At 35.7% G+C, this 21,293-nt stretch overlaps 1 protein-coding gene across 8 annotated transcripts in view; it reads right to left on the bottom strand.

The window, feature by feature from the left end:
- The window catches only part of HECTD1 (HECT domain E3 ubiquitin protein ligase 1), a 59,466-nt gene that overhangs the window by 22,927 nt on the left and 15,246 nt on the right, over nucleotides 1-21,293 (bottom strand). For 3 of the 8 annotated variants that reach the window (XM_064713493.1, XM_064713489.1, XM_064713485.1), the window contains exons 3-24: nucleotides 18,715-18,949; nucleotides 17,587-17,814; nucleotides 14,729-15,010; nucleotides 14,154-14,442; nucleotides 13,763-13,839; nucleotides 13,576-13,674; nucleotides 13,136-13,250; nucleotides 12,418-12,592; nucleotides 10,965-11,103; nucleotides 10,602-10,772; nucleotides 9,279-9,501; nucleotides 6,494-6,769; nucleotides 6,314-6,390; nucleotides 4,770-4,904; nucleotides 4,390-4,536; nucleotides 3,988-4,082; nucleotides 3,486-3,591; nucleotides 2,427-2,561; nucleotides 2,202-2,341; nucleotides 1,394-1,717; nucleotides 810-976; nucleotides 457-633 (exon numbers count right to left, since the gene is read on the bottom strand). In XM_064713493.1, the coding sequence (XP_064569563.1) occupies nucleotides 457-633; nucleotides 810-976; nucleotides 1,394-1,717; nucleotides 2,202-2,341; nucleotides 2,427-2,561; nucleotides 3,486-3,591; nucleotides 3,988-4,082; nucleotides 4,390-4,536; nucleotides 4,770-4,904; nucleotides 6,314-6,390; nucleotides 6,494-6,769; nucleotides 9,279-9,501; nucleotides 10,602-10,772; nucleotides 10,965-11,103; nucleotides 12,418-12,592; nucleotides 13,136-13,250; nucleotides 13,576-13,674; nucleotides 13,763-13,839; nucleotides 14,154-14,442; nucleotides 14,729-15,010; nucleotides 17,587-17,814; nucleotides 18,715-18,949 (3,812 nt within the window). The remainder of the gene's footprint in view (nucleotides 1-456; nucleotides 634-809; nucleotides 977-1,393; nucleotides 1,718-2,201; nucleotides 2,342-2,426; nucleotides 2,562-3,485; nucleotides 3,592-3,987; nucleotides 4,083-4,389; nucleotides 4,537-4,769; nucleotides 4,905-6,313; nucleotides 6,391-6,493; nucleotides 6,770-9,278; nucleotides 9,502-10,601; nucleotides 10,773-10,964; nucleotides 11,104-12,417; nucleotides 12,593-13,135; nucleotides 13,251-13,575; nucleotides 13,675-13,762; nucleotides 13,840-14,153; nucleotides 14,443-14,728; nucleotides 15,011-17,586; nucleotides 17,815-18,714; nucleotides 18,950-21,293) is intronic. The other 5 variants (XM_064713486.1, XM_064713490.1, XM_064713488.1 and 2 more) reach the window with 3 other exon arrangements.

The raw sequence follows: 21,293 nt of genomic DNA, 5'->3' as shown, positions 1-21,293 counted from the left end.
TTGATCCCAAAGAAGCTTGCAAGGTAGGAAAGGTACAGGATATAACAAAAGTCAAGAAAAATATTGCAAATGCTCAGCTAGAAGAAATGAGGAAGGTAATTATAGATTTTGCAGACCCAAAGCTTAACTTATCACTTTGCATCACTCACCTTCATATAGTTTGCAATAGATGTCTAAATAACAGTTTCATATTTGAATAACAGTTTAATATTTTATTAACCAAAACTGTATAAAAGTTTCATTTACAGCAAGAATTTTTTTCATGCACTCAAATGGAATTTCACAAATGGACCCCAACAGCTGTAGTATTTTAAGCCTCTTCCCTCCAAAGTATTTGAACTTTTATCAACTTTATCAAGGCATTACAAAGGAAGTACTTTAATGCTACCCATTCTGCATGATGTAATCATGTGACAGATGTGATTCAACAACAAAATTCAGGCAATTCATGCTCACCATTATGCAGTTCTCCTGTAACAGTGCCTTCCCCCTGTGGGCTTCCATCCTGATCTCTCCATTTCCAATCAATTCCTCTGATTACACGAGCTCCTGGAACCATGTATTTTAACACCTGAGAACGGACCAGACGTCGCTGCCTTCTCAGATTTGCCTCAGCTTCTTTGGCAGCTTTTCCTACAAGACATGTAAATTGAAAACACTTGAAAGTATTGGACAGGGAATAATTTTGAGCTTATTTCTAAGCAAGTTCAACTGCAAAAGTTAACCTCCTTTTTCACACTGTTTTTTTTATATGGTATGCTCGTTAGCATTTTAAAAGAGCAAGTAGGATATACATTTCTTTTTCTTACCCAGCTGATCTTCACATACTCCATTCACAGTGCCATAAAGTTCAAATCCAGACAAGGAGAGGTAGTGTGTTTGCCCACTGGCATTCTTTCCCATCTGTTTTATTCTAACATGTCTCCAACCTTGTTTCTCATCTTTTGGAGGATCTAAAGGCCATGTTGCTGTAGACCTTTAAGTTTATTAGAAAGGGTTGTTGGTAGGTAACAGGAATAAAGAAAAAAGCAAAACCAAAAAACCTTAATATCCAAGCAAGCAAAACCCTAACACTGATCATGTATGCACACTACAAGATATATAAACCTATTAACACCAGGGCAAACTTCAGATGAGTGTAGGCGTTATGATTTTGTTAAAAAACAAAATGCAAAATTTGCAGTGATGAAAAAGCACAAACATCATTATTTGAACCACACAGAAAACCTGCGAATCACTTATTCTCCAGCCCATCCTTGATAATATGTATCACTTACCACTTCTTTAGATAGATACATGATTACAAACACAGTACACACTACATTAGTCTACAGTCAAGTACATTTTTAACTGCACTCAGTCTTATGAAAAGTAATAAAATACACTGACATACCCTGGTTCATTGAGACTACAGTCATCAACGTGAGTATACAAAGTAGTCCAGTTCTGTCCATCCTTAGATACCTGGAAAACCCAATTTCTGAGAGCAGATCGTCCATAACCTCGAGCATGGCGTAATGTGTAGGCTGATGGAATGACCCAAAGGCCAAGGTCTATGGCAAACCAAGCATTCTTATCATCATTTGTGTGACAATTGAGAGCTGAGCTGTCACGGCTCAGGATGTCTTCTAAACGACCATAAGGCAGATTTCTTCCTTCTGAGGATGTAACCACTACTAATCCATAGGCTGCTGGATTTACCCATTCATATGCAGTTCTGTATTTAAAAAGAGAAATATATTGTTCAATTATTACTTAAATAAAAAACCTAGTTTGAGCAATAGTTGACATTTACTGTAAATTGCATATAACAGCTGAGTTTCTCACACCAAAATTATCAATATAATTTTGGATATGTTTCAAACATCACTTTGTGTTTTTTAAAACACTGTAGCAAAGAAAAAAAAAAAAAAAAACAAACCACAAAATCAAACAGAACCATGGCAACCAAAAATAAAGACCCAAACTTCCCCACTCCATCTTCTTATGGAAGCATAAAACGAATTCTGAACACAAGTGATTCATAGTTTTCTATTATTTAAGCAGATCCAAAAGAAATTTAATTCTATTGATTAAAATATATCTCCCACTTCTAAGAAATAACAGATTTCATTTCATTATGAATTCCTTGTCCCCATCCTGCCTCATGGATTAGAGTTTATTGTGTCTGGCTTTAAAACATCTAGCTTTGAAAAACTCACTTTGCATTTGTTCCAATCCAGTAAATAATTCCATTTTCATCAAAATCATGTTGATGCCTGAACACAAATGTCTGACCTTCTCGTAGTTTCCGTACAAAAACAAATGAAGCCCTATCAAAGTCGTACCACTGCTTTGCTACCTACATATGAAAGAAAAAAAGTCAAATATTAAAGAAGCAGAATATAAGTATTCCCTGTGAACTCTGTGTGTGCTATGCAGCTCACCATTTTCAGGAGATACTGTTCTAGAGATTCAACAGTTGCCAGTGGCTCCATCTTGAGCATTCTCCCAGTTCGATCTATCAAAGACGTCTCCCCCGAGGCACGTTCCAAACGAAACCTCAAGCGCCTTGTCAGGATCTGAAAGAACAGCTAAACATTCATCTAGGCTTTCCTGTGTAGGTTTTGGGATTTTAATAAAAACAGTGTATCTCACTACAGCTGTTTTAGTGGCCTATCATGTATCATTGTTGCTTTAACTTAAGCACTATATTCTAATGAAATGCTTTAAAAAGTCATCTCCTAGTACTACCTTTCTTCAAATATCCAAACAATTCTTTACAATGACAATGTGGAAGTCAATTACACACTCAGGTAACATTTTCTCACTTTTCCTATGTCTTCATAGCTTTTATTTGTTGACTAGCAAATACAATAATATAGAAACTGAAAACTATTTTCAAAAATACTGAACAGCAAGAGTGGTTTCACAACTTTTTTCAACTATTTGCTAGACATTTAATATCAAGCCAGAAATATTTATACTTCCTTACCCATGTGGCAAAACTCTTAACTGTGCTTTCAAATAGAAAAAAATTAAGACTCCACACAAACTGAGAAAAAACAAGTAATATTTTCAGCCAAACTGCCAAGTTTCCTGTAGAACAAGTTGCTGAGCCTGGAGGCATCTTGCATTACCAATTGAACACAGAACCTTAGACATGATCCTTTAAAGCCTATCCCCATTCTTACTAATAATTGTCTCGTAATCTCAGTAACGTGCTCTTTAACTAGAGGGCATGTTCCTTTATAGAGACAATACTTGAGGACAAAACAAAGAACACATTATCTCTTCAGTCAAAATTTACCTCACAGTGTTTAAGTGACAGTAGAGGAACAGCCATGCATTTCAGCGCTAGAGGAAACAGATGCCAAAATTTGCTTGGTCTTTACCTAATTCTACCCACATCTATAAGAATGTGATTCTTGCAGACAAGGTGTGCAACATATAACCTTCAGCTGAGCGCCACTCAGTGTGATACGCTGTTATCACTGTGCATTTACCTGAAGATTGTACGTAGATCCTGGTGTATCATACAAGTGGAGAGGTAGCCGTTCAATGGATTCTAACACTGCTATCAACTTCCGAATTAATGCAACTGCTGGGCGACTGTGAAAGAGAACAGGTACTCTGTTACCACAAAACAAAACAAAGAAAAAATGTTACAGTATCTCAGAAAACAGGATCCACCTGAGGAAACTATCTCAGCACACTATTTCAACTGATGGGATCTGTTCTAGTCACATGGTTACACACAGTAAGAAAGACACTAATCTGCACAGTGATGAACAAGTCACCTTTATTTTGTCAATAGATGTTCTATACATTAACTCTTAGAGATAAAAACTTTCAATTGCTGCTTCAATATTAGATGCTGTCTTTCAAGATCAACTTTCTATTCCATTGAAATGGAAAGAACAGATACTTTTTCTTTAAATTATTTTAAACATACCATACTGCTTCAAAATTTCAAAGAGGATTTTCCTGGTTTGGTATTATTTTTACCTTTCATCATCCTCATTTTCGCTGAATGCTGTTTTGAAAACGTTTATCCTCTCTACCAGTTGACTACAGTCTTGTTTCACATCCAAATCAACATTCTAGGAGGAAAAAAAAAAAACAAGTTACAGACAGGCAAAGACATCTATGTAGTCTCACTGAAATCCCAATCCCAAAGCTAATCATCAGCCATTAGACCTGAACAGAGCTGATTTATTTTCATTCAAACTAGTCGTCTACTCTAATATCTTATTTTCAATAGGTAGTCCAGTAACTGGAGCAAGTCTGCCAAATTTTCACCAAGACCAGAAAAAGACAAATTTATAACAGATCTTTTACATTATGCACATGTCTTAACTTCATTTTATTAGGAAGTTTTTCTTTAAACACTTATGTCTATAAACTTACATTGTTTAAAACTGTCAGCAGAGATTGAACTAAGCCACTACTGCACATTTCATATGGAGAAATAGTATTCTCATCCTTCAACAGTACAATTAAGTTTTCCAGAGCAGTCTTCATTAAATCTCTCCACGTATTTTCCCCCTCAATGCACTGAAAGGCAAAAAGATCATTATCATGAAACAAAGTAATCTGTCCACTAGCTTCAGTTGAAAAATCATGTCCTAGGAAAGTACCTAACTAGGTAAATACATGCATTAAAACTCCCCACATCTCAGACATGCTATCTCTGCTTCATGACTCTGCATCACATCATGACAGACTAATCTGAACATTATCTGATTTCCACTGATGTCACACATTAAAAATAAAGGAGATACACTTACCTGCCTGTTTGCATGAAGTTCCCATGCAGACTCTAACTGTGTTGCTATGTTCCTCAGTGTTACAACTACTCCTCGAGGCATACTTTCAACAGCTTTAAAATGATCATCATACAAATCCCTTGCCATAGTGCGCACCTACAAATGGATTTTGATAATCAGAAGTCAGACCTTACTGTCATGAGATCATTACTACACTCCCAGATATCACAACCTTGGTCATTATTTTTATGTCCCAACAGGCAAATAGGGAAGCATAAAACCCCATGTGCATCACAAAATGTTGGGCTGTGAAAAGAAAAAGGTACAGGAGAAATAAATGGAAATACACAAAATCTTATTGACAGAAATGAAACTTACCATCATGTATTAAGTTACAGCATAAGGGTAGTAGGAAAAGGTATGATTCTCAGTCTGTCAATCTTTCTTTTAGAACGGTATCATGGATCAGGTAATATTTTTAAATGTACAGATAAGCAGGTTTAATACAGTTTCTGAATGCTCTATCAACACTCCTTAAACCAATTCACACTAAGTCCCTATACAACCTCTTTTAGTAAGAATTACTTTTTCTACAAAGTCTGGCTCACACAAAATACAGATTAAGTAAGTTCTGATTAAACAACATCTTTCTTTTGTAAGAAATTTCCCCAAAAATCTTTCCTTTTTATAATCATTCTATGCGCTACAATACATTACATAAGCTTTAGAACTGCACAGTACAATCTTAGGCATAAGAGAGCACTGTCTTTCTTTTATCATCCCACATATTATCATTCACACACAGTATTTCAGCTTTCAATATCTTAGTGTCACATTTCCTAAGATATATGTCCTAAAATGCTGCAGATATAAGGCACAGGATATATTGGCTGCACTGTTAGAAACTGCAAGACAGATAAAGACTAAAGACCAGCCTGAGCCCTTGGCATAAGCGGATCACAAAATGCACTGTTATTCTGTGGTTTTTTTGTAAAGAGCTTAATACTTGATTTCTTAGTTCCTCCTTTTTCTCCTTCATTTTGAGGAGAAAGAAGAATTTTAAAGATATCTAAAATGAGAGCGTTTACTCGTTTTGCTTCACTACCACAACTCAGTGCAGACTTTAACAATGCAGACTGTTACTTCCAGCACCCTGTCACTGAATCCAGTCTGAAATTAGTACCTAAATGAAGAGAAGTATTATATGCCTCTGGCTCAACTGTAGTATCAATTTTAACATCTTTTCTTGTAGCATAATGACATAAAAAGCAAACCACAAAACCTAAAGAATTAATGCAAGTCAGGAAGACTGGATTTTCCTACTTTTTTTTTTTTAATTCATTTTCCTCTAAAGGAGCACACAGTTTACTAAGACTTTTGGATAAAATCACCCAAAGAAGTGTTTTGCTCTTGTTAATGTTTTCCCCTTCAAGTCTCACATAAAATTGTATCTCATTGAAATCAGAGATTTTAATCTTCTAAGAGGAAACTAAACCTCCCTAAAAATATTATAATATAAAACAAGCTCAATTAAATTTTAAATATAAAATTTAAAGATCACCAACCTTTTGTTTTGTCTTCTCCAGTTTAGATTTCAGTTTTCTTCCTCTTTTACCTGTCCAGCCAGTCACAAATTCTGACCCTGCAACATATATTTTAGAAAAGTTGCATTTTCTCATAGCTATGAAAAGCAACAAATAAAACTCTCTCACATACACTTGTTCCTACCTGCACATAACACATACCTACATACTTACCCAAGGAAGTTTCAGCTGTAAACGAATGCTTTGTTCCTCTGTTGGATTCAAACACAAAGCCTGGCAGGTCTTCTTTCAGTATTGTAGCTTGCTGACCATCAGAATTGTGAATAGCAATTTCTCCTTCTTTTAAACAGGTCAGTGACCAGTTTCCTACAGTAAGTTTAGTTGGCCCTGGTGTTGATAAAATTGGCTGGCTTGTGGTAGATGGTTTTACTTGGCTTCGAGCCCTCTGCAACTTCTCAAGGAACTCACTCCTACTTTCTATTTAAAAAGAAACAAATTTGGTTTTTTCCAACAATTGCTTCCATCATTATGCAGAAGTTTTTTCAAGAGTAAAACAACTGAGTACATTCAATGCAAAATTAACTTTGAAATTAAGGGTCTTGAAGTGTCCTAAATTTCTGTGTAGTATATTTCTGTACTTCAACAGTGATTTATTCTATGATCACATCAAAGCTGCAATGCAACAATGCAACTCTTTCTGAGAGATGCAATTGAGATGTATTAATTCATTGTTACAATTATAATACGAAGATCAAAGAAATTCAGAATAAATTTTTAGTCTTTGAAATATGGGTCTCAGAATGGTGAGCACAAATTATTCTCAAAAGTGGGTTTTCAGAAATAAGAAATTTTTAAAATATCATAATATCACTAATGAAAAATTTCATTAAATTATATATTTGTATTTTAATCATTAAAATGCTAAGTACATAGCTTCAAAAATTCCATTTAAAGTAAAAATGGAAGCACCTCATTAAAGATTATTTCTGTTTGCCTTTTGCTGCAATGACAAGCTCTAGGCTTTTTAAATACGCCCTTTTGTTATAACACAAAATTATGCAAAAATAAATATGCCCTCGAGGCACAACATTCTTTACTGCTTAAATTTCATAGCATATACAGAGAAGGCTTATAAAAATAATTGAGATTTGATATGCAAGATGAAAATTCTGTTAATTAAATGTTTTCAGATTTCTACAATTATGTTTTAATACATTTATTATATAGCACATTGCACTGAAAGTACTATATTTCTACATGGTTGGGAATAAATTTGGACAAAATTTTGAGACTTACTAAAAGCTTCAGAATTACCATTAAATTTCACTTTTTGCATTGAATTTTTTTTTTCTACAAATTCAAACAAAACAAGTAAAGAGTTAATGTGGAGAGGGGTGAGTACAGACCTTCCAAAATGTTCACAGTATATATATTTGACCATCCACCCCAACTTTCATCATGCAATACACACTAACAGATGTCACTACTCAACCCTCTATACTCTTGCCAGTTGTGAAGTTACTAAAAAGTATTCCACAAGATTGATCAGTAATGATTTAGGACAGCAGAACATATAGTACAGTTCAGGACTTGATACCATTCTAGCCTATACTGTACTGTAGTCATTTTAGTTAACAAGTATTAATTTTTTAAGTAAAAAAGGCTGCTGCACATGCTTAGAGCTCGTGGTTAAAGTTCAGGCAAATTACACTGCAACATCAGCAATCTTAGTAGGTGTCTATTTGAGTACATATTTTAAGAAGCCTCATTTAATCCTACATTTAGCTCCTTTTCCTCATGATATTCAGACTAGGTATCTTTTAAAAAACTTTGGATTTATGCAATCTTTTTTGAAAGACTGATTTGAAGTAACATCTTAAATGCTCAAACTGACTTCCTCTAAGTTCTCTTCACTCCAAATTCATCTGAGCTGTCACCATTCCACTCATCTTATACAGAAATAGTCTCATCCCCTTGCCTTGACCATTGGGAAGTGAAAACCAAAAAATTCAGCATCCAGGGAATGCCAAATGAGACTTTAAGAATTGTATGAGAATTTAAGAAATTATCTTCATGAATCTTCTTAAAACTGTACTGTATGATAAACAAGTATCTCAACACAGGACTTATTTACCTTTAAAGACATTAACCTTATTAAAAAGAATGTAAAGTCACATTTTCTGACCAAAAAAACCAATAAATCTATAAGTGGTTTCCAACTGCATTACGATCAGAAACATTTTATTGCATTTTGTCTTCTTGCCCCAAACTTGATGCATGAAGTCATTAGCACTTCATTTCCATCCTGAATCATAATATGTTCTGTTATTTCAGTCAATGGCTCATTGAAAATATCATAATATTGCAAAGCATTTTATGCCTGCAGGTTCATAAATGCATGAACTGCTGCAAAAAAAAGATGAAACAATAAAAGGAGGGTTGTTTCTGCATCCAGAACAAGTTGTGTATTCTGTACAGAAAATCAGAACCAGCTGTGCATTGCCAGTGCATAAGGTCTGTTCCCTTATCCTCTCTCCAACAAACAATTAAGACACTGTAATTTGTTTCCCAATCTCGATGAGAAACTTTCCATTACTTTGTCTTCAAACACATGCAAATTCATTCTGCTAGCTAGAAGCAAACAACAAATCACCATCTCAACCTGCTTTTCCTGGGATGGCCACTACAAAGTGCTTTTAATGACTGGGGTGAAAAAATTAAGTACGCATGGAGAAGAATCAAAACAAAAAGTTAATACGCTTTTGCTGGCAAGATGTTTACTTAACACAATTCACCAAGAAAGTCAAGTTATGGACACATGCTATCTGATAAAATGCATCACAATTAACTGACCACCTTCCACCTGTTTACATCCTTTACTATTTAGTAAGCCAATTCCTGCAAAACAAAATAGCTCAAATCAAATTATATAAACAAATGTAACAGTCTCAAAACTTAACCTGGACTTGAATTACAAAAAGTCTACCTGAGCTGTCAGATCCTCCTTCAGGGCTCCCACTGGAATACATTGTGGCCAGCTTTCCATCCAAGATAAATCTGAACCATCCATTACTACCATTAGATAGCTCCAGGGCTGCAGCATCACTCCAGATATACAGGCAGTCCCTTCCCCTAATGATTGACCAGTCTCTCCAGTGGTATGGTTTACCCTGCTGCAGTTCTTTAGCATCCTCTTGTGGTTCATCCTCCTGCAATAACATTGTATTAAGCAATAACAAGAACCAAAAAAATCTCCAATCCATCTAAAGAAGAGGAAAAAACCCCAAACAAACAAAAACAAACAAACAAAAAAAAACTACCCCACAAACATAAAAAAGGCACCACAGACATTTTTTAAAGGAGAAGATTCTCTCTCTTTAGGAGAGAAGACTTATTCAAACCAAAAGTGTAGGAACTATACTACTTCTGCCCATAAAACATATCCTTAGAAGTACTCTTTAACAGAATAAGATACTTCTTAGAAGTTTCCTTTCACATACAGCTTTATCTACTCAACAATAGCAATGGCCTACTGCCTGCAACATCTGCCTCTGTTCAAAACTTGAATTGTGAGAAAAGAAGCACAAAATGATTGAGGTTGGAAGAAATCTCTGGAGGCCATCTAGTCTAAACCCCTGCTCAGGCAGGGCCACATATGACTGGTTATCTAGGGCCATGTCCATATGACTTTTAATATCTAACCACTAAAATACAAAACCAGCACCCCCCCAAGAAACCCCAGACAACCCAAACCCCACAGTAAAAAAGTTGAACTACACACTTAAGATTTATCTATAAATTTAATTGAATTGGTAACAGAAAAAGTCTGTTATCCATTCAGTTCATCTGACTGGCAATAAGACTTGGAAACTGATAAATAACTTCAATACACACAGCTTTCATTAAGCACAAAATTATTTTCTTTTTTATATTTTTAACATATTTGATAACAACATTTAAAACATCTCAAACTAGTTAATGCATGGACATCAACAGAGATACACTTCTGACACAAATACTTTAGGAAGGATTCATTTTGTTTACCAGTCACTTTCCAAACACTAGGTAAAATCAAGCACCAAATAACTTGATCACAGGGAAGTATGAATAGGAAAACTCAGCAGATAGTAATATGCTAACAGAAAATGAAGGTAGAGAAGAAAATTGTTAAAACAAGTGGTATAAAATAAGCATTAATTTAATATCCTAATTCCCTAGGCCTGGCCATTTTTGTAACAATAAACATTTCACTAGAAGTGTCAGTTTTACAGTCACAAATAAAGCAAATAAATCAATTCCACACACTTACCTTCTCAGGTTTGGACTCCTCTTCATTTTCATCATCAGATGATGGCCCCGCCAAAGTTGACACTTTACTAATTACGCCAAGTCTAGCCAGTTGGTCTAGAAAAAGATCACCACCTTTATCCACTAAATCCCTTATGATTTGCAAGGCTAACAAATGGCCATCATCATCATCCTGCAAAACATTGGGATGAAAAGAAAATAAGAAAGGAGATCTTGTTACTTTACACACTGAACTGCACATGTGGTCACAGATGAACACTGTAAAATGTTTAGGGTTAGTTATTAACAAATACTTGGAATCAATTAGTGTAAATCCTTTTTTCTGTGCTAGTTTCACAAAGGATAACATTTTCATTCTTCCTACCTCTTGATCAAGCACTGTAGCTGTTATCTCAACCAGTATTGTGGGCAGGTTGTGGCCAGCATCAGAGTCACAAACCTCTTTCAGGAGCGCCTCAGAACAAAAATGTATCATTTTTCTAATGAGTGCAAGACTTGCTTTCCTGTAAAAGATCATAGAAAAAAAAAGGTTCTTACAGTTATAAAGCAAGCAAAAAGGTTCAAGATAAGACTTCTTTTGTACACTATTTATGCATGTTTTCAAAACACAAGAAATTTAACCTGTTTCAGTTCTTGTACTACTCTTACTAAGTTCTGGATTATCTTGAAGAATAATGCACCTCTGGTATTTTTTGATTTTATAGCACTATCACTCTGACATACACTTTTCTCAACCTTTTATTAAGCAAACCTACTCTACATCCTGTCTTTACCCACTTTTAGTGCTGGCAATTCACTTCTGCACACTTTGTCACCCTCAGAGTATTCAGCCTTTCATGTATTTCCCATATTTTGAGATCCCTTTATCTTTTAACTCTAAACATGCTATTAGATTAGGCAGTTTTCCACACTAAGAACTATAATTAATATGAAAGGAAATCACTCCTGTAGGGTTAAAGATGAATTTTTCTGACCAACTTCCAAAAGTCTGATTCATTAATATAACTTTCAAGTAGAGAGCCAACTACTTTGCACAATCTGCAACAACGATTAATCACACAGAGATTGTTGATATAGTTTCTTATTTTTTTATTTTAAATAACCTAGTTTAAGCTTTCTATCATCAGCTCAAGTGGAGTCTGTCTCTACTAGAGGCCTTTTTATCTTGCATTTTCACTCAAAGTACCTGTAAACACTGGGAACATAAGACATTGGAATAAATGTCATATTTGTAATATAAAAGGCTAAATGGTTATGATCAGATGCAACTTATCACAAGCATTATGCCATGCACAGTATTCCCTTTTAAGTAATAAATTAGATTACATTTCTGCAATTCAACAGAATTAGAAGCAGCATCTTGTCCAGTTAATACACTGTTAAGTAAGGCTCCTAAAACCTTCTAAAATAGCTTTTTGTAGTCTTGCTGATTTTCCAATTAATGCATCTTGACATTATTTTATTCATTTTCCTCTACTAAATTACAGCTTTCATTACAGTGGCTACAAACAACTGTAACCAAATCCTGATGCACAGTGTATACAACATACTGTATGAACATAGCATTCTTTCATTGTGCTGCTACAGTCAGGAATTTGCTCTGCTCTCCCATGACTAACCAGGCTTTTTCCAACACATCACTTCACCAGAAAGGAAAAAATTTTGTTTAAAGTGCTAAGTAAAAATCACTCTTGCAACACTTCCCAAACAATCACTTCTATTCAAATACGTATTATCACTAGCATTACTTGAACTTTTAGATTTACTTTGGCTTTCCTAAGCACGTATTAAGAAACTGTCCCTCATGATAATATTACCTTATTGAAGGCAACATAGTTTGTTGAAATGTTTGTGCAAACACAGGCAATAGTCTTTTCAAGTATATGGGTGCCATTTCTGGATCTCCTTTGGGTTCATTGCATTCTTCCTCATCCTTGTTTGCATCTTTCTTTTTCTTCTCATCCCCTTTGTTGACAGGACACATCCAATCCCCTGGAAAATATTTTCCCCCAACACATTCAATTGCAAAAGTCAACAAACCACCATCTAAACATCCAAGTTTTCTTTACTAATATCCAAGTACCTGAACATGAACATGCATTCCTAAAAATATAAAATTTACATCTGCATGACTTCTTGAATAAAAGTATTTAATAGCAAGTATCACCTGTGGCACCAGAATTCTCAGGAACAGGGAAAGTGCAGTTCCCACACAGAAAGGATATTAGAGAAGCTACCAAGGCTGACAAGCTCTGAATCCACAACAAAATCCCAGCCTAGCCTGATCCCACAGCTGAAGAGCAGGACAACTGGTACTGTTCATGCCTGCTCAGTTATTTCTTAGGTAATTCCCCTCACTTAACATCATCTTGAAATACTAATGTTTTTGTGCATACTTTATGGGTTAAGGAAGGTAAGTCACATTTTATTTTCTTTAAATAACCTTAATAGAGCAAAATTATTATAACTGCATAACTTAACACATATCAGCATTTCTACTATAGCAAGTGTTACAGACTTAAATATTGCACTCACCTGGAGACTGAAGAATAGCTACTACTTCACTGTGCCCCCTTTCCCGAGCTTTGTCCAGAGGAGTTTTCCCATCTTCATCTCTCAAATCAGGATTTGCACCATGTCGTAAGAGAGTCTAAGAATAAATATTTTTATGTATAAAAAAAAATTGCATTTCTTCTTCCAAAGTAGCAAATGTGCTTTTCATAAATCACTCCTACAGTGTTCTCATGTTTGTAAGTATTCTGTGCTTTTTATATCTGTAGAGCTAATATAAACTACTTTTATTCATTACTGCCCTACTGCCCTATAATGAAAAATCTGTGTTTTGATAAATACTATAAAGAACACATAAATATTTAAGAGTGCATGTGTCCAGCATATTGCATTGAAGACACTTTGAATAGAGCAAGATGAAAAGTTAGCAGGTAATGGTTCATAAGAGTCAGCTTAAATCATACCTTTGCTACCTGAGGTCTTCCAAAACATGCTGCATAATGTAATGAGGATGACCTCTGACCTCTGTTAACATCAGCACCCCTTTCACAGAGGAATTCTACCTGTTAGACAAGAAAAAGGAAACCAGTCTTTTTTGTCTTCCTTTACATAAATAATGCAACTTCTTAAGGGTCTATAAATCTAATTTACCATTTCCTGAGTTCCAAAAGCTGAGGCCCAGTTTAAAAGAGTTTGTCCTACATCATCCATAAAATTTACTTCAAAAGCTGAAAGACAAAATTAAATGAAATAGTTAAAGTTCCCACAACCATAAAGTTCAACAGTATTCTTTAAATAAAAAGAAGGTCTTAAAAAATTAAGTGTCCTCAGTAATTCTGGAGAAGCATTTATGCTCTAAATTGCAATAAAAAGGTGGCATAGGTGTGATTACTAACAACACTGTTGAGTATTTAACAAAGTAAGCCAACTTGTATATAATGATTTTCAATTAACTACCTCAGCATTTGTTGTGACAACTCAGACTACAAAAATTAAAGCTAAAGCAAGCATATAATTTCTTTTTTGGAGTATTTTTGCTTACCTCCTGTGTCAATTGCATCTATCAGTGCATCAGTATCCTTACTGCGGATGCAATCTATCAGTTGCCGATGAGAACGTTCCCCAGAACTATCCAGTCTCCTCAATCCTGGGATTCTGCCTGTAGATCCAGCACTGGATTTTGGCAGGGCTTTTCTGCCTTCGAACAGTAGCACCAAAAGAAGATCTACTAACCGCATGGTATCCAGCACACATCGCTCGTCACCCTGCAACGCACTTTCTATTGAATCTGGAAGCTCAGATCTTAGGAGATCCTGGAAATAATTAAAAGTCTGAACAATAAAAAATATACAGGGCTTTAGAAAATACTATCAAAATTGGGTTTCATTTCCATATGAAATGTTTCCTTTTTACCCCTCTTTAAAAGCAACTTACATGTACATATGTGTGCACATACGTGTGTGTGTGTATATATGTATATCCATTAAAAATATTATCTATAAATATTTGTATGTATATCTATCTATAAAATAGCAACATAGATCTTGCATATATTGAAGTATACAAAGGGAAAAGCCCCATGAAAACAAAAAGCTGTAGTATAAAAGGATTTCTTACATGTGTTACTACTGGAGAGCCTCTACACAGGGTTGACAACAGGCTTACAATAGTTGACACCTGATTACTTAATTTAGAGTCTGCAGCTGTAGATGGTGCTCCAGTGCTACTCCGTCCAGGTTTGCAAGCTGAAGATGGTCCTGAGGCTGTCCCACCAGCAGCTGCCATGCGAGATAACAACTCCTCAGTTAATCCATGTTTAGCTAATGGGGCTGGGTCAACTCCACGCCTTGTGAATCTGTCAGCTAATGAAGCAAAGCATCTCAAAGCTCCATCTGAAACCTAAGAAAGATGTGCAAGAAAAACCAATGAAATATCTTTAACTTAAGGTGAGAAGGTGCTAAGAGGATATCCACAAGAATACAGACCACATAAAAGAACTTGATTTCCCCATGAAGCTTGATCATTCAAGTTATATTTAAAGGTCTACATACTTCTCTTAAGCACAATAAAGTTTTCAATTGGAACAAGCCTAAAAATAGGACAAAGTGGGAAAAGGAAATTTTGCTCTTGGATAAGGCAGATTATCCACTGTGCACCAGACACAGGGACGTGCAAGAATTTTTGTGATAATAAAATACAAACTTCCAAATTTAGGATTGTTACTAAAGGAAGGAAAAAAATACCAACCAACCAACTGCACACTAAAAACTCCAGTGACACTGTGGAAACACGGCTTACTGGTGATCCTCTTAACAATTCAGCAAAAACTACTGCTGGCCAACTGCCCAGGAAAGGACCCAACACCTTTTCATGTCAATACTAAAACTAAAGGAAGGTTTTGCCTTCAACATCTATCTATACAACTAGAAGTGTCTCAGTGTTTCAGATCTAGAGGTTTGCACCAGCCCATCGAGATAACTTGCTTCAGGCACATTTGCCTTTAAAGATGTGCAGGAGCAAACCAGACTGATGTCAAGAAATAGTAGAAAAAGCCCCACAATACCTATTCTCAAACCAAACTCTGAATCACTACAGTTCTTACTTCCCAAAATGTCAACTCACAGTCCATTTTCAAAACAACTGTCTGCTATCACAGACCAAGGACTTCAAGGCAGTTACTCATGAACACACAGAACAAGACTGGAGTATTAGCCAGACTTCAGGAAGACAAAAATCTTAACTCTCCATTGAGTTTCTTGACTTCTGGTATGGTCTGTACATGCCAAACATTCTGCATTATCAGTACTCTTCTGCACTGAACTTTTTCTTTCATGTGCAACAGTCACTGTTCGCATCCTCTGGCATCTTGCTCCAGTTCTTTGACAACATAGATAAACAACTCTGCCAATCCTAATGTAAATTGCAAGTACTCAGTAGAACTGTATCTTAACAGCTGCCAGAAATACACAAAAAAGATCACTTGTTTAACACACTGCATTAGTGGCATTAGTAAAAGAGTACTTGGAATGTACTTACAAAGCAAATGAGTACTTGGAAAGTATTTACATTTCTTCTCCCAAACTGCAAGTGTAACACAAAGTCTAAAAACCCAAAATTATAGATAAGCTGCTCTTGGGGCCACATTCATCTGGCCTGAACTTATCCATCAAGTGGTGTTACTAACCGGCAGCCTGCACAAAAAGTGACCATACCCAGCAGTGTAAAAGGACAAGGTAGGGAGCAACAAACTTGAAAAGGGACATTACTGGACAAATCCATAATACACATCCAACATCCACTGTAATCCTGAGGCTTGTTTCATGAGTAACCTATTTCTCAAGGATACCAGTACAGATATATTTTCTATCATCTGGGTCCCATCATAAGCATGCTCACCTCTAAGCTTAACTGCTGAACAATTAAGTTAATTTGAACTTTCATTCAGATCTCCAACAGCCCCAGCAAGTGCTTTTCTCTAACACCTTATAAATTGGGGAACAGTTAAAATAGTACAGACTTAATGGTCTGAATTTCAAGATTACCTTTCCTCAGATGATTAGAGTACTAATAAAATTATTTAATGGCTAAAAACATGATAGCTTGTTCTGAAATGCCTAGTGTATGACAGCCCCCTGAAAATTTTCAAGACCTAAAAATATATTTTAAAAAATTATCTCACAGGCAGAGAGATTTAGTTTCTCAAATATGCTGTGCTTAATAAGCCAGACTGGAGGCTGGATCTGTGCATGTAGAGAAAGGAATGAGGACAGAGGTCAGAGTAAAATGGGGACTCAGTTCTGAGTCTGGACAAGAAGCCTGGCCAGGCTACAGCAAGAATTTGGCTAAATGGCTATTCCAGAGCAATAATATGACATACACAAAAGGATTCTACCAGTAGAAAGATAAAAAAACTTCTGGGATTAATTTTCTAGATTTTTACAAGGACTACTTCAGCTCAAGTTAGAAGCTTGAGATGAAGTAAGTTAAAACTGCAATAAAGAAGTGGAACAGTATTTCTACTCATATCATTTAAGCTGGCTTCCAGTGTAATACTTTAGCACTGACTATGGATGTTCTTATTGCTTCTCTTAGTTTGGCAAAAGAAACACAAACCAAATTAATTTTTGCCTCTTACTTATGCTCAATCTCGTAATGACTGAGGTACAGTCAAAGTACAATAATTACTTCAGAAACTGTCTCAAAATGCACTGAAAAAAGTTCCAAGATATTTTTCAATACAGTTTTCGGAGGTTAAATAAGATTATATTCAAACATCAGCACTTGGAGCCAAACACTAAGGAGTGTTTTTTATTCTCTTATCATTACAACTATAAAGGAAACTATCATAATACCCAAATATAACAACTCCTATGTAAACATACCATTAGGGAGGCTGTATAAAGTTACCTAGTCATTCCTTTATTAAACATACTGAAAGTTAAATTCACAGCACATTGAGCAAACTATTACATTACCTGATGGTCTTCATGTTTTAATAAACTAGACAGTGATTCCACACAGATCTCTAATGAAGAATCCTGAGGCTCCATTTTGCCACAGAGTCTGGATACTACAGCCATAGCTGAATGCAAAGTATCTTTATGAACAAGGTGTCCACTGTCACGAATGAATGTCAGAACACAGTTCAGCCCTCCAGCTTCAAACACAGCTCCTGACTCACGGGTGCAGATTAATTCTAACACCTATGCCAAAAACAAATTCAATTTTAATAAACTACACACAAAAAGTCAGTTATTTATATCCATAGTCAGATACTTATACCCATCTACAGAACTGGTTAAGAAAATTAAACAATAAGGAAAAAAAACCACAACCCTCTTCCTCAACATCCAAAAGAGGCCAAAGCCCCCAGTACTCTAGTAGTTAGTAGTTACAGCTTTCTTCAAAAATATGGGAGCCAATACAAGAACATTCCCCAAAGGCATGGTCATAACAAGTGCTCATGATAGTAGATAATAAATTCTCATCCTGGGAGAAACACACAACTGAAAGTTTTGAAACTTGTAAGAGCACCATTACCCCAGTGATGCATTTCTGAGTTGACTGGATACAGTAAATAGGAAATACTTGCATAAATTCTGATGCCATGGTAATCAAGAACCCAGCTATATGCTACCACATGGCCATGAGTTATGCTTTAAATGAGAGATTTAAGGTCTTCTAAATTTCTCTAAAAACTTCACAAGGGTGCTGGAGAGCTGTATCTAGTGCTATTGAAGAGGTAGTAGACAAGTATTTTACACCAGATAATCTATCAGTATCTGATGCAATTCTTCATTTCTTTGGTAGCATAAAAATAGCTCTTGGCATTCCATTAGCATTCTAGTCACAGAAGACAAACAAGAAATTCCTTCTAATATTTTTTGTTTCCTTTTCTATACATTTCTTAAAAAAAATTTGAGCTGTGAAGAGCACCAGACTGACAGTAAGGATAAGCAGCAGTATCAGCATGTACACTTTTGTCATAGTCCATATCTTTTTATCACATTTTAATTAAAAAAAGGATTGGAATATGAGGATGCTCTTTGGAAATAGCAAATTATCCAGCTCCTTAAAAACAAGAGGTTCTTAAGTATACTTACCTTCACACATTGCTCTGCCAAATCTCTGCTGGTTCTGTTGTTAAGTTCAACAACTACTAAACGATTACAAAGTGCTTTGATGGCTCCATCAACTCCCACAATCCTACGGGTGCACTCAGCCGACACATCCAGGTAATAAGTTATGGCACGAGCTGTTACTTCCAGTACATTGTCTGGAGCACTTTCATCAAGAAAAATTTTGCACAGTGCTGGCAAAAAAGTTCGAGGAGGGCATCTGCAGGAAAAAACCACACCACATTATTACTATGTTGTGCACACTTCTCTACATTAAGCAATTTAATACACTCCCACATTAATGCTTTCCACATACACATAATCTGCTCAACTAGTTGAGAGTTGGTTCAAAACATTCATTTAGATCCCTACATCTCATACACACATGAAAATTCAAATAGGTAATCTGAAAAGATGTTGCTTTAAGAATCCAGAAGAAAAAGATAATCTTGAAATTTTACAGTCATACAGGGGAAAAATTTATCCTGTTGGGATTTTTTTCTGGGATTAACCTCACGCCACCAAACAGAATGCATGTTTCTTTAAAAGTGCTTCAAGGTTCATGATGATTAATAGCTACTTAATCATGAAATTTTATATACAAAGGTTTTGGGTTTAATACATAATTTGATTTTGAGTGGTCCTTCTTCCCTATGTTATTTCCCTTGCCTTTTTATCCTATCTCAGTCTCCTCCCCTGCCTCGTTATTTCCCCTTAATCACACTGAGAACGTATTTAATTAATGCAGCTTGCGTCCACGGTATTTTCTCTCCATATCCACGTCTCAGTAGCCTCTGGCTCTCCTCTTTATTGTTAGCCTCATTTCCATATGCAAGAATGGTGAAGAATATCCCCAAAACTTCAATACAAAAAAAGCAAGCTGTAATGGTCTTCCTTCTATTCCTCTTAACATTACAGACTATAAACTGAAATAATACTTTTCATTATTAGAACAGCTGTGGCTAAGACTGATTTGGATCAGAAGTTCTAAGTCATTGAGCTATATTTCACATCAATTTATCTTCCAGCAGAATATTTAGCAAAACTTAGCATCATGATGGCTCACCACAGTGGTAAAGCACTTCCAAGGTGATGGGGAATTAAGTGAAGGGGATAGATGCTCTAACAGTAGTCAAAATAGCTGAATACCTCAACCCTAGATGTAGGAGAACAGACTAAATCCACAGGAAGCAAATATTGCAACTTTTCCTTCAAGTAGGGCTTTGGTTTTGAAAAAGATGGCCTAAAACTTTCTAAATCCAAAAAAGAAAGAATAACAACATATTTTTTAGTGTGGAAGACAGGTGAAGTACTTGTTGATGAATCATTCTGAAGACTCAGAGGTCATTCAGTATCCCATCTGGTATGCAGTGACTCACACAGACACCAAATCCTGGGACAGCAAAATGCTAATAGTTTCCTTCAAGATCTTACCATGCTTTGTGAAGTAACTAATAATGCTGGCTGACAATTAAATACATTACCCAACAATACTTAATGACAAATCAATAAGTGAAGCTTCAGTAAAGCTCAAACACAAATGTAAAACTTATATTGGCCTGTTCAGCCTATACTGTCTGGTGTCCTTAAGAAATCTGTTATTTAACTCTACATCTTTAAGGAGGGTTTAAACAGTAACTTTGCATTTTAGACATTATCCACTGGGGGGAATAAAAGGCCTGAAATTTGTACTCCTTATTAGATGACCACCATATGATGACACAAGAAGCATTTCAGTACATAAAATTACAAGTGGACAATGTATTCAAGGGTTTTGGTGGTGGATCTTTTATACTGAATTTTATGCAACACCAGGCAGATCACTAAAACATTGCTATGAGCAATGTTCTTCAAACTATATTGCAAGAAGAAAAATCCAATAAACACAAACTCTAAAAAGCCCCAAACAAACCAAACCCACAGATATATTACCAAGTGGAAGGCAGTGAGCTCCACTGTCTATTTTAATACTAGTAAGAGCATTTTTCTTAGATGGCCACACAGTTGCAGAAAGTTAAAACCATACTTAGCAAATCTAAAACCTACATTTTTTTCTATGATTTAACAGCTTACAAAGCACAACACAAAAGAAACTCAGCTGTATTTTTTAAAATAAAATTAAAGAATTAAAATTCCATCACCTATCCACCAGAGCCAATTACCCAGCAGACGCAGTAAAATACTAAATTACTAAGAGCATATCACTTATACTGAATTCTTTGTCAGCACACAGATGCCAGTGCACTCTATCAGCAGTGCTGTCCCTATAAAAGCACAGCTCTCTAGCACAAATTTATGGATTAAGGGTGTTTTAAAATGACCTTTTTGCCAGAACCTCTAGCTACACTAATCAGAGACCACTTTTTCAATCAGTGGGTACAGAACAATCTCCACTTGCTGTCAGTACCTTTGTTTTCTGACTTAGAGGAATGATTTCCAGCTTCCCCATAAGAAAATCAGGCTTCATTACAGAATCACAGAATGGCCTGAGTTGAGAGGGACCTCATGGGCAGGGGAACCTCTCACTAGACCAGGGTGCTCAGAGCTCCACCCAGACTTGCCTT

This window comes from Zonotrichia leucophrys, chromosome 5 (assembly GCF_028769735.1).
Source record: "Zonotrichia leucophrys gambelii isolate GWCS_2022_RI chromosome 5, RI_Zleu_2.0, whole genome shotgun sequence".
In the NCBI taxonomy this organism is placed as follows: Eukaryota; Metazoa; Chordata; class Aves; order Passeriformes; family Passerellidae; genus Zonotrichia; species Zonotrichia leucophrys.
The sequence above is the reverse complement of the archived record's forward strand: the minus strand, read 5'-3'. Positions and strand labels throughout refer to the sequence as shown.